The 13,511-nt window shown below is 43.1% G+C and overlaps 1 protein-coding gene across 1 annotated transcript; it reads right to left on the bottom strand.

Annotated features, from left to right (window-relative positions):
- Positions 1 to 1,640: 1,640 nt before the first annotated feature.
- LOC18426904 (DnaJ (DUF3353)) lies at positions 1,641 to 11,532 on the bottom strand. Its single transcript, XM_088846487.1, has 4 exons — positions 11,234 to 11,532; positions 11,032 to 11,135; positions 2,260 to 2,704; positions 1,641 to 2,103 (listed from the first exon to the last, which is right to left on the bottom strand). Exons 1-4 carry the CDS (start codon positions 11,377 to 11,379, stop codon positions 1,953 to 1,955), a joined length of 846 nt encoding a protein of 281 aa, XP_088702613.1. The 5' UTR covers positions 11,380 to 11,532; the 3' UTR covers positions 1,641 to 1,952.
- Between the last annotated feature and the right edge of the window lie 1,979 nt (positions 11,533 to 13,511).

The following is a 13,511-nucleotide window of genomic DNA, read 5'->3' as shown; positions in this document are numbered from 1 at the left end:
GCAAAGTGATTTGGCTGTTACACAAATACCCTTCCATCCAAATATATATGGATGCCTTTGCTAGAAAAGAAACCTCCTAGAGTTATTTGGGAGCTAGTAATAGATAGATTTCATATCAAACTGGGCTCATGGAATAAAAGGTATTTTCACCATTTGCAGGAAGAATTACCCTGGCTAAAGCTACCTTACCAAATCTGCCAATGTATTACTTCTCTTATGTTGGGCACACCTTATATGGTAATCAAGAAGCTAGAGCAAATGATGAGGAATTTTTTCTAGAGTAGATAAGAGAAGAAGAATGAATTGCACATAATAGCCTAGAACTCAATTTGTTCCCCAAAAGCCGAGGAGTTATTCACGAAATGGTGGCCTGGCCATTAGAAGCCTTAAGTGAGGCGCTATTGACGAAATGTTGGTAGAGGTATGCAGGGGATTATCCATTTTGGTGGAAATCAGTAATCCTGAACAAATATGCTACAAAGGGAAATGACATCCTACTGAAGTAATTAGCAGCTAGAAAGACCCCGCATTTGCGGAGGGAGGCATCTTCTCGACAAAGCCCTTGTTTACATAATACAACAGAATGAAAGTAGGAGTTGGTGGAAAGACCTGGTTCTGGTCAAGTAAATGGTCTGGTAATGTGTGTATTGTGTACAAATGATACAGAAACCAATGCACGCACCTTGTATATTGTCAATTCATATATCCCCTTTGGACCTCGCTGTTTAACTCGCTTGATTTCTGGTGGGTCACTCCTTGCTCAATAAAAAAGCTCGTACTCCATCAAAGGTGGGGATCACTCTGTAGAGAATAGCTATGACAAACTGCCATTTGTGGAGTGAGGAAAGAAAGAAACAACAGAGCATTTGAAGGAAAAAGCTGAGATTAAGGATCCCTCCAATGGCAAATTTTCGGGTAGATCAATGGGGATTACAAGCCCTTACCTGCTTTGGAAAGAGTCAATTTTTTGAAACTGTTAGTGAAAATAGAGGACGTGACCTTTATACATGACTCAGGTCTTATTACCACCACAACCACAGCCCCATTCTTAGCTTATGACAACGTCTTGCGCAATGAAAAGAAGATAACATAAAAGGGCACCGAAAGGAAGACAGTAATTAATACAAGCTGCCCATTAAAGATTAAGAAACCCATGAAACCAAGTAAGCCATAACCACCAACCGGAGGGTGGTTAAAGCTTAATTTTGATGCCAATGTTTAAGGAAATCAAGTCTAAATAAGTGGAATTCTCAGGGACGATTATAAAAACACCCTTATCCTTTCAAGCCCTTGCGTCTCCTGCACGGATATTGAAGTGGAACTCTTGGCTCTTAAAAAAGGGGTTTTGTGCCTCTCCTAGTCACAATCGAGTGATTATTGAAAGAGATTCCTTAAATACAATGAGGACTTCGAGGAGAAGGTAAAGGCTCAAGTAGAATAGATCATATGGCGGGTGCTGCTGGAAGTTGTGCAAGTTTTTCTTCCTTTCACCTTTCAGATTTCATTTGGTTGTATTTCGAGTTTTTCCTTTTTGTTTCTCTTCGTTCTTTATTTTTGTCCAAACCGTACATTCACCTCGCTGTGCAGATTTTGATAATAAAATTTCACCATCAACACTCAAAAGATAAAAATCAACAAAATGAGATTAAAAGGACCCATGACCATTCTTTTTAATTGCATCGGACCAACCATCAAGATCTGTTTTAAATCAAGAGGTCCAAAAGAAATGACTCAATCACTCATATTGGATGTCCATAAAAGTATGAGGTGTCATATCCAAAATCCCTTTGCAATAACGTTTAGAAAGGAAGCCTCTGCGGCATTTTGTAATGCTCCTTAATAAGCAGAGAACAGTAAACAAAAAGAGCAGCGCAAGAATCAAGAACAAGAACACTTTTAAACAACATTCTCTCAGCAGTTTCACTCCTCTTAGCAGCTCCAAAAGCAAACACCTACTTGAGATATGTAGAAGAAACCCATAGGAACACATAGCTGATCAGAGAGGTGCTAACTTCTAAGCTTCTTGGACCCCGAAGCAAAGGTGGAACCACAGATACCATTAGGAAGGTACCCAACAGCCATGAACCAAAGAAAACTGCCAATCTGCAAAGCCCAACAGCCAGATGATCTTAATATCTATACCCATAATAAACACAGTTAACAGATTAAAGTAACTCATAATAAATTCAAGAGACTGAACCATAAGAAAAAACCCTATAAAATGCAAATTCAATGTGTGGAATAAGTTTGCAAGCATACCCATATAAGAAAGCCCTGATTCGATTTTTGAGCCTTGAGTATATGAAATACATAGATGCCATTAGAGAAATGGCCACTTGAAGTGTAGGACCTTCCTCTGTTGGGAAAAGAACGGTTAAGACCCCAAGCACTAGAAAAGCTGCAGCAGTCTTGATTATGAACTCATCCGAGGGAGCTTCAAACCGGCTCACAATAGCCTTGATTACCTTCGATTGACTCACTTCCCTAAACTTTTTCTTAACATTTATCTTTGGGTTTTTTCTTTCATAGAACTTCTGCATGATTATCTTGTCATGTGCTGACTCTATTGCATCAATACTTGGTTTATGGCCTGCATATTTGTTTATGAGGAAGTTGCGTGCAGCTTGGATCTCTTCTTCAGAAGCCTCTCTGCTGATCCCAAGTCTCTTGTATGGATCTCTGATGTTTATTCTTGGAAAGACAGCTGAAAAGGAGTTTAATCAGAATGTTTCTACCAAAGTGGAGAGATCAGAGTACAAAATAAAAGCGCAATAAGCTACAAAAATTTCAATAATGAAATTCGAAACACTGATACATAAATTTTAAGGTCTATCTCAGTCCCCATTTTTTTTGGAAGAAGTTAACAGTTGTATTAAAGGAGAAGGATAGTACAAATATGAGTCTCCGAAATGTGGAGACTATACACAGACAAAAATGGCAACCCTCTTCGAGGAAGCTCTATACTGAACTTAAAAAAAAGGTGAAAAACATAGAGGAGAGATTCGCAATGGTGGACTGAGCTTGCAAGAAAATCCGTCACTGACATTTGTGGCACCCGTCTTGGCGAGAATGTCTGCTAGGGAATTGCTTTCTCGCCAAATATGAACCCATGCAACCGTGATGTCCCTGCAGAAGTGATTAATCTCTTCAAAGATGGAAGTCAGAGTCGATGGACAAGGGGATGAGCCCAAGGCCCAGGTGATGACATTCCTTGAGTCGCCTTCGACCAGCAGATTGGAGCCCCATGAAGGATTGAATCGTTTTAGTCCTTCTAGAAGAGCGAGGGCTTCAGCAGTTTGAGAATCTGAATGGCCTATACGTCGAGAGAAGGAGGCTAAGACTGAGCCTACGTGATTCCTGAATAGACCACCTATGCCGGCTGGGGTTGCCTAGGGAGCAACCATCAAACTTCAGTTTGATCCAATCAAATTCCGGTGGACACCATAGAGAAGCACGAGGGATACAATGCCCGTTGAGGTTGAGCATGGTCACCCAGTCCAAGTGGAATGTCGAGAGAGGGAACTCTTTGAAGCTCTTGTGATTTGAAGCCCAAAAAACCGGAGGACTTGATCTTATTGAATAAGACTGATGGAGATGAACTTTCTCCGCGAAAAATGTGTTGATTGCGTTCAATCCATGCGGTCCTAAGAAGGGTAGCAACTGCCGCTTTCCAAAGTAAGATACCAGAATTGGGCCATGGAAAGCGAGATAGTAAGGAACATGGTTGAGATATGGAGATGGGGGTAACCCATTGCCACTGAAATAACTGAAGAAGGGATCCCCACTGTTGGAAAGCGTTGGGACAATGGATGAACAAATGGGCATTGGTCTCTTCGGCAGCCTTACACACGACGCAGCGGTTTGGTATTGGCATTCCCCTTCGCTGAAGTTGGTCTACTGAGTACTCTCTCAGCCAAGGCCAGCCAGTTAAAGAACTTAATTTTTGGATGCTGTCTCTACATGAAGGGGAAGAAAAGAAGAACGACGACAGGAGGAGAGGTCAAGTAACTCTTGGAATTCTTCGTCAGATGGGGGGCTTCTGAAGTTTGGACTCCATGTTCTGGTCAACCCTAGGACTGGTCACACGGTCCTCGAAGGTGGATTGGCAATCAAGGACTAAAAGGAAAAGTGATGGGAATTGGTCCTTGAGGGTGGTTTGGCCCAACCACAGGTCATGTCTGAAGCTTACTTGAGAGCCCCTTCTGGGGTGAAGTCCGGTGTGGCTTTTGAAGAGATGGAGAATCGCGAGGATAGATTTCCAAATTCCTGAGAATCGAGAGGATAGTACCATCTTCCATAGGTGGTTATCTTGAGTTGCAAACCACCTCCACCACTTTCCGAGCAACGCTAGATTAACGAATTTAAGTTAACGAATGCCAAGACCACCTTGAGAGCGAGGGAGACAGAATTTATCCCAGGAAATGAGGTGATATATTTGTGCTTATCCTCTTCACCGGCCCACAAGAATTTTCACATAAGTTTTTCAAGTGGGGCTCTTACCAAGGCCAGCATTAGAAAAAAAGACATCTGGTATAAAGGCACATTGGATAGGGTTGCCTTTATCTAAATGGTTCTCCCACCCGGGGTGAGGAACCGACCCTTCCAAGTGGCTAGTTTTCGATAAAATTTGTCTATCAGATGAGCCCACTCGTTGAGCTTGGGCTTCCCAATAGAAAGGGGAAGTCCGACGTAAGTACCTGGGAGCTTGTTGGCCAAACAGCCCCATCTCTCGGCCAACTCCTGGGTGATGTGATAGTCGAGGGCTACCCCCATCATCTTGGTCTTATCCATATTCACCCTAAATCCAGTTGCACACTCAAAACATTTAAGAAACGGTAGAAGGGTATCGACTTCCCAGGCATCAGCCTTGCAGAAGACGAGGGTGTCATCTGCGTATTGAAGATGGGAGATGGTAAGTCCTTGGGATCCGATGGTAAATCCTTGTAGCCACCCAACTTGCACTAGGCGGTAAGTAGAACAGGTGAATACTCCTGCCATAATGGCGAATAGGAAGGGGAAAGGAGGTCTCCCTGGCACAAACCTCTAGAAGAGGGAAAGTAGTCCTTGGGGGATCCGTTGATGAGGAAGGAGAAGTGGGGATTGGAAGTACGTGCATCCACTCGCGTCATCGTGGACGAAAACCCATACGTGCATCCACTTGTGCCATCGTGGACCAAAGCCCATACGTGCAAGAGTTTCAAGAATGATTAAACGATATACATGGTCGTAAGCCCTCTCCCAATCAAGCTTGATGACCAAGCCCGGAAGTGTGGAAGGATGCCTCGAGTGGATGCACTCATGGGCGACTAAGGCACTGTGGTCTATTTGGTGATCCCTGACAAAGGCCCCATACTAGGCCTAACACTTCTTTGAGGCGAGAGGCTAACACTTCTGCGAGGAACTTGTATGTGTTGTTGATGAGGCTAATGGACCGGAAATCTTTAAGTTCCTCAACCCCCCCCCCAGTTTGGGACCGAAGCAATGAAAGTAGCATTGAGAGTCTTGTGGAGCACCCCTCTGTCATAGAATTCAGTAAAGCAGTCCAGAAAATCTGCCTTTAAGGAGGGCGAAAAGGACTTGAAGAAGGCAATGGGATATCCATCTAGGCCTGGGGCCCGGTCTTGACTGAGATTGTGAATTGCCCTTAGAATCAACTTCCTCTGAGAATGGTCATTCAGTCCAAACTGCCTTCTTGTGGGGGAGGGAGAGGAAGGATAGGTCCCCCAAAGTGGGTTTGGGGCCGGAAGGGGCTATGAAAAGGTTCGTGAAGAATTCGATAATTGCTCCTTCCACCTTAGAAGCCTGTTCTAAATAGCTGTCTTCGATTTTGATGTGAGCTATTGAGTTATCTCGCCTCCTACAGTTGGATATCCTTTGAAAAAAGGAGGTATTAAGATCCCCGAACTTGAGCCACCTAACTCGAGATCGTTGATACCAGTAAATCTCCTCTTGCTTTAGGATGGTTTGGTAATCGATCTTGAGTAGTGCCCTGGTTTGCCTCTCCAGTCTCCACATCAGTAAGTGGACAAAGCTTTTCGAGTGAGTCCCATCCCTGGATGGCATGTAAAATATCACTTTTTCGGGAATGGAAATTGCCCAGATGTTGCTTCCTCCATTTGGTAATTGTGTTTTTGAGCAACTGGAATTTTTCTTTGAAGCCTAAAACTGCCTCTCCCCAAGACTTGGGAAGTAAAAGAGTTCCACCAGAGAGGGACAAGATGGAGAAAGGTTGCCTCTTCGAGCCATAACCGCTTAAACTGAAACAGTTTTGGCCACGCACTATGGAAGTGGTGTCGAGAAGTATGGGGCAATGGTCTAAGGTGGGCTTAGGTAAGGCAAAGGCATGGGAGCCGAGGAAAGTGGCATCCCTATCAGAGCTGAAGAGAATCCAGTCGAGTTTAGAGAGAGTTAGGGAAGGGGAGTGGTTGGACAAAGTGTAACGAGCCCCTTTAAGCGGAATATCAATCAAGCTGTGGAGAGAGATGAAGTCAGAAAACTAAGACATGGCTGCAGTTACTCTGGAAAGAGAATTTCTTTAAACGAACATCGTGTAATATTGAAATTTCCTCCAAGATACCATGTAGGTGAAGGGAGAGATGCGATAGCATCTAGTTCGGTCCAAAAGGTATACCTTAGACCGTCTGAATTTGAGCCATAGATAGTTGAAAACTTGAAAACCAGGTCATCCGATACTCATGACAAAAGAACCATCATCGAGAAGGTAGCTTCGAGAGAGTAGGAGAGAGAGAAGAAAGCAGGATCACAAATGATCCAAATTCCACGAAACGCCCCTGTTGCTGGTCTAGCCACCTATTCACATCGTCTTCTTCCCCAAAATAACGGCCAATGCTATCGCGCATCGCATTGCGCTTAACCGGGAGCCCGAGGCCTGAGACGTTCCAACAAAGAATTAGCATGGGCAAACAGGGAGAGTTGAAGGGAGGCTTCCACCGAGGCTTGGGATCCCAGTTTGCTTTGAAATGGGTAAGGAAGGGATGGCCGGTGATAGTTAATGCCTCATGCGAGATTCGAGATTTCTCTTAATCCTCTTTTTTTAGTCTTTCGGTTAGAGTTAACTTCCGATTTCAAAAAGGCTTGGAGAGCCTCTTGAAGTCCATTGAATTGGAGACCCATGACTCTAAGGACCTAGGATACGTTCCCATGTGCTTGATCGCAAGCATCGATGAAAGCTAAATTCACCGAGGTCAGAGAAAGCGATGATTCAATGGATCGAATGGATTGAAAGGGAGGCCGAGGCAAATATGGAAGGGGGGGGGCGCAGACTGAGAGGATGCTGGGTCAAGGTAAGAAGGGGGAAGATATTGAGGGGGGAACAGTGGCAGTAGACGAGGTAGAGGGGGGCCCAGTAAAGAAATAGGGGGTAGGAGGGAAAAAGAGGGAGGAGATGAAGGGTTGAGGGGGCAGGCACGAGAAGATGGGGGCTGGGTTGATAGGGGAGGGAGAGAGGAAGGATGAGGGGTACGAGAGAGTCCACGTGGAGGGAGGTGGATCACAGGGGGGAGAGGGTGGGTGGGAGAGTAGGATGGGGGGAGGAGCGGGAGGGGGCTGAGGTTGAAGGGGAAGTGGAGCAAGGATGGTTATCTTGGGGGGGAGAAGGGGGGTTAAGCGAGGCAATAGAGGGAGGGGATGAGTAAAGAGGAGAAAGGGGGGGTGGATGACAGACCGGGGATGAGATACCCGAACGATCGGACGATGTAGGGGATCATGACGAGGGGTGTCGAAAGGTGTACCGAAGCAGTCTTCGAGGTCTTCGGAGGCATTTGTTGACTAGGTAAGGGGCAACTGGTGGTTGGCTACAGCAGGGTTGAGGACCGAGGCAATGGTGAGAACATCTAGTTGGTGGGGCTGAGGAGTGGGATGGTTAGAGTCTTGTGGGGCGAGGGGGGCTCAAGAAAATGGGGTAAGAGAGTTAGAAAGAAGGGAGAGGGTTAGACGAGAAGATAGGAGGGACGAAGAAATGGAAGGGGGAAGAGGAGAACTAGAAGGAGATGGACGTACCAGGAACTGGACTAAGACAAAGGGAAGGGTGCTCAAGGAAGGGTCAACGGCGAGCAGGTGACCGTTGGATGAAGTGGGCCGAGAGTTGGAAACAGATAGCCAGGGAGGGAGACCCAGGGAGGACTTGCCAGCTGAAGAGGTAGAGGAAGTACGAGGTGGGTTGGTGGCCGGTGTAGGACGAAGATGAAGCAACGTCGCGCGAGGATGAGGAAGGGATCAGGTGGGAAGTCTAGGAGAGGGATGGGAGATAGGAGAGAGAGAAATACGGTCAGTCACGTGGAGAGAAGGCGGCTGAAGGTCAGAAGGGACAGGAAATGTGTCGGCATCACATTACGGGTTGAAGGTGGTTGACATGTTGCATGCAAGGAGAAGGGAGATGGTATAGCTGTTAGGTGGGTAAAAAGGTGGGACACATGGATTGAGAGAAGTGGCAGACTGACTGGGATAGCGATCAAGAGAGTTAGCCCTCCGATGTAGAGATGGACGGCTTCAGTGGGGATGTGGGCTGTGGTTGTTGCATTTCCGGGCTACAGTGGTCTGCTTGTTTTGGTCAGTAGGAGGTTGGGGTCCATGGTCCTGCACCTGGACATGGCGGGGGAGGAGGTGAGGCAAATTGCCATGCTAACCGAACCCCGAAGAAACTGCCTTCCACCTCAAGCCAACGAGAAGAAGGTTTGAGAACCTCTACCAATAGTTAAATTGAACCCATAGGGGGGAATTCCACTAACTTCCAGTGAATGGATACTAGGGAGCCACAAGCTCCTAAAATGGAGCGGAACGTTTCAGGGGTCCAAGCATGGAGTGGGATGTCGAAAGTTCTAAGCCATACTCTTTGGGCCTTAAATGATACTAGCTCTTGAGACCAGGGGGAAAGGGAGAGGGTCGCTCCACAGAAGACCGGAAACGCTATGTTCGAGGCTGAAATGACTCTCTGAGTAGAGGGAAAGAAGAAGAGAACACGGCCATTAGTAAGCTTTCGGCAGCATAGGTCTGGTTCTCCCCAAACCTTCCGTCCCCACCTTTCGATACCGCGGTCATCATTACGATGGGGGTAGAAGAAGCCCACCAAAGCCGAGTAGAGTTTGGCTTTAAGTGTATAGTATCTAAACGGCTATGGATAAGGCAACTTCTTGGCAAAGGGGGAATGGAGGAGGGGTGGGGAGGGGCTTGGAGGGACAGGTTGTTATTAATAGGATTTGGCGAAGGACGAGTGAGGGGGTGCTGCTGGGGAGGCACGAAGGGGCACGAGGATGGAGTAGCAGCGGTGGGTGTAGGCTGTGTAGAGGGGAGGGAGGAAGATGCGGTGGAGCCTTGAGATGGATCCCATGCAATTCAGTCCCAATTTTTTGTCTATTTCTGAGTCCTAATTCCAAATAACTTAGGAGCTGATTGCAAAACTTTGCCAGTCCCTCTAGTTAGCATTAAGTGTCTCATACCATGCATATTTGATATTATTTTGGACCAAAATGTTCTTTTTGTTCTCTGCAAAGCTACTCCAGATGTACACTATCCAATGAGAAGCAAAATCAGCACAAATTGATGCATCAACTATGCATGCCAATGAACCTAGAATAACACATGAAATGGCAAAAATAATATATAAATGCATCAACAATCAGGCAGAGAAATACTTTCAAGTCTACAAGCATCAAGTTGAGATGCATCAATACAAGACCATAATCAGAATAGGCATCGCATTCATGTCTGCATACCCAAGCAGGATCTCTGAGCATTATATGTTGTAAAGCATCACAAGTATGAAATGATTTTGTAGGAGGGGCCAAGCATGACTTTTAAACTCCCTCTAATGTAAGAGCCACTCTAAGTAATCTTATCTCTAACAACCTTTTGTGGATCTTTACACAAAAACTGATTCGGCAACAAAATACCTCCATCAAGCAAGTATTTTTTTTCTCTGAAATAGACCGCGGATAGCAGAATGTGCATCCATGATTTTTATCTAGCATGAATTATTGCACATCTAAACTGATACTTATCTAACCACACAAAAGTCCAAGCATCCCAATATAGATCAATATGGACGAATTGCCGCTGTTCCAAGCATTCCCTTTCTGGTTTGCAGTGAAAACTCTAAGGCATACAGCTTGAGGTGAGCCTTATTTTGCTTTTCCTTCCCATTATTGAAACAACCCCCACCCCCCCACCCCACCCCCAAAAAAAACCAAACACAAAACACCACAAAAAAAAGGCAAGATCTTTCTCAATTAAACACTACTTCAAATAACTAGGTAAAGAAAACTTAGTTTGATGGCATACTTATAACGCCAGGGCAATCCCCATTTCCCATTGTACCTACTCATATGATCATAGTTTGTCAAGCATTTCATGGACAAGAACATAGTACCTCAACAAACATAATGTAAAACATCATTACTACAGCACAAAACCATTTTAGACTAGCCATAAGACAATCAACATGTAGCTTCCATTTTTTGATGGGAAAGCTTTACATGCGATGCCAATCACATGTAAATCATATGTGAACCCTGTTTGTAGCCATCCGATCTAAATGGATGGCTAAAATTGTTTCTTTTATGATTTCACATCAAATACTGGTTGATTTTTTAATTTTCTACAAAACATTTTTGAGTGAAATTTGGAGCGTGACCTCACCTCATTGGGGCACACCTGGCAAAAAATAAAAAAATATTTCCAATTAAAATAAATCACCAAAAAGCCCCTGTAAATTCCAAGGGTATTCTGGTCATTTTTCCTAGACAGAAATATTTTTTATTTTTTTTTATCATGTCCGCCCCTGTTAGGTGTGCCTAGACCCCAAATTTCAGTGCAAAATTATTCATAAAATAAAAAAGTAAAATACTCTGAGCTGTAGGATCAAGATCTAGGGCTCAAGTGTTAACTTGTGACAGATCGGACAGCTGAGAACATGTCACATATACTTTATATTACAGGTGGCGCCACATGTAAGCGTTCCGTTTCTTGAAATATATAACTAGTCCAAGTAAATAAAGCTATACTTTGTGCATTTACCTGCTGAATCACCTGCCATATTACCAAAGGAAGCATCCATTGCACTTCTAATGCTGAATTTTTCCTGGACATGTTGTTTAGATGTGAAGCCCTTCCAACATAGCCTGTAGTAAATGCCTTATGTCAGACAACAAGTTACACTATTTATACTATGGCTCAGAGTATTTCTTTTATGCATGATTTCCAAAATTGCTGAGCCAACCTTTGTGTACGAAATAGAAGTGTCGTGCTCCCGCCATAATGACCATCATGGAAACAAAATGGAACTTGCAAACTTGATGAACCTCGCACTGATAAAATAGGGCAAGAAACTTTTAACGAACTACAACTCAATCCACACAGGGACATTTTAAAGAATCACGCCTTGAGATGAAAGTTTCTGCCTCATCAAAGACAAGACTGTGACAAGAGTTCTGGCACCACTATCATACCATAAACATTCAAGATATCACGGCCATAGACATTCAAGATGTCACTTGTTGGCCCCTCCAAGTATTTATGCTGGAACAAGTTCAAGAAAGTCAGCAACTGTAGATATCATAAGAGAAAGAACTACAATTAACTTGCATCATGGGAACTTTAGAAGGAAGCAAATAAGGCAAATAAGTCAAGGATGATAACATATGACATATTGAAGAAGTTAACTGTTGTATTAAAGGAGAAGGATAGTACAAAGATGAGTCTCTGAAATGTGGAGATTATAGTTACCCAAATCGCCTATTAGGGTAGCAATTCTATTTCAGAATCTCAATTCGGCGTTTCCCCGGGCAAAAGTCAATTTTAAAAGAAAGGAATCACGTTTTGATTTTTTGCGAAACGCGATTCCTCCTGGATTGCTGGAATCAAGATTCCATATCGAGGACTTTTTGATTCTTAGCTACACAAGAATGTGATTCTGTTTGTGAGAAACGTTGATTCCAAATTTTTTGGAATTGCGAATCCATGTTGTTTGGAATCAAGTTTCTATATCGCAGACAACGTGACTCCTTGCTACACAAGAATGCGATTCTACTTATGCTAAACGTTGATTTAAAGTATTAAGGAATTGTGAATCCATGTTGTCAGGATGCAATATTAGCATAGGGAGAGCATAAACCTTTCGATGTGTGTTCAATCATGAGTGAACGCGACATGTATGAGAGCGTGAGAAAATTTGAAGTTGTTGCACACGGCAATAAAATCAAATTTTAAAATATGAGTAATATGTGAGCATAGGGAGAGCATAAACCCTTCGATGTGTGCTCAATCATGAATCAGCGCAACATGTATGAGAGCGTGAGAGAATTTGAAGTTGTTGTACACGGCAATAAAATCAAAATTTAATCTGTTAAATTTTTTATTTTTTTATTTACTAATTTCCATCCTTCATTCCATGTTACTTTTTACAAACTCTTACCAAGAATAAATAATACTAAAAAAATATGTTACTTCAAATTTAATAATGTTGGTAAATGGTGTGGGTACTAAACTACTAATGTAATAATGTTTAATATATGATCGGCACCGTCATTTCTTCAAGTTGAATAAGAGGATAAAAATGCTTTTCTTTAAGTAAAATAAGAAGATAATTAAGGATATGAGCAAAGTGCCCCGTGTGGTGTTTTAGGTTACATTAATCATTAAATGTTAGAGAAATTGACTAAAAATTGAATAACTCAATTTTCAAAAGTTAAAAGACTTAAAACTACACTTAACAAAGAAGAATTACTATGTCATATACTTATTTTATAATCCAAGGAAATGAGATAAAGGGAACTTGCCTTTGTTCTCACTTCTTGTATATCGTAGACTAGCTCCAAACCTTGCAGGCATAATAGGGTTATCAGTTGACCGAGTCCATTGTATAAGATTGTCCACAAAGATATCATAAAAGTTGACATTAGTACTTGGAGTCTTGAAATGAGTATACACGGACTAAAATTCGATCTTATAGTAATGGGTAAATTTATATATTTTCTGAATACTTCTCTCATATGCCAGAGGGAATTGGTTCGCAATTCTAGTGAGGGGATAATCTTGATTCCAATATGGGGAGAATCACGATTCCGAAATGGTGAGAATGTTGATTCCAAGTTGATGGGGACAACGATTCTAGAATTTTAGGAATCACGATTCCTTATTTTTAGGAATCACAATTCTAGCAACCACCGAAACAAGTGGAGTCATGTGTGATTCCATATCGGTATGAAACACGATTCCAACATGAAGGGACATCGATTCTTCCAAATAGGAAACACGATTCCTAATATTTTGAATCGCGATTCCGAAATAGTGAGAATCATTTTTATCAAATCCGAATCGTACAGAAAGCGATTCCTAGATTCTGAAACTTCTGATACACGCGATTCCGCGATTCCGATTCCAAAAACGATTCGGAATCACAAACGTTGCCAACAACTATAGTGGAGACTATATACAAACAAAATGGTAACCCTCTTCGAGGGAGCTCTATACATGGACTTTCAACAAAAGGTGAAAAA

The sequence above is a fragment of the Amborella trichopoda genome, chromosome 9, assembly GCF_054954075.1.
Source record: "Amborella trichopoda isolate Santa Cruz 75 chromosome 9, AtrichopodaSantaCruz75HAP2 v2.0, whole genome shotgun sequence".
In the NCBI taxonomy this organism is placed as follows: domain Eukaryota; kingdom Viridiplantae; phylum Streptophyta; class Magnoliopsida; order Amborellales; family Amborellaceae; genus Amborella; species Amborella trichopoda.
This window is presented reverse-complemented; position numbering and strand designations above follow the sequence as displayed.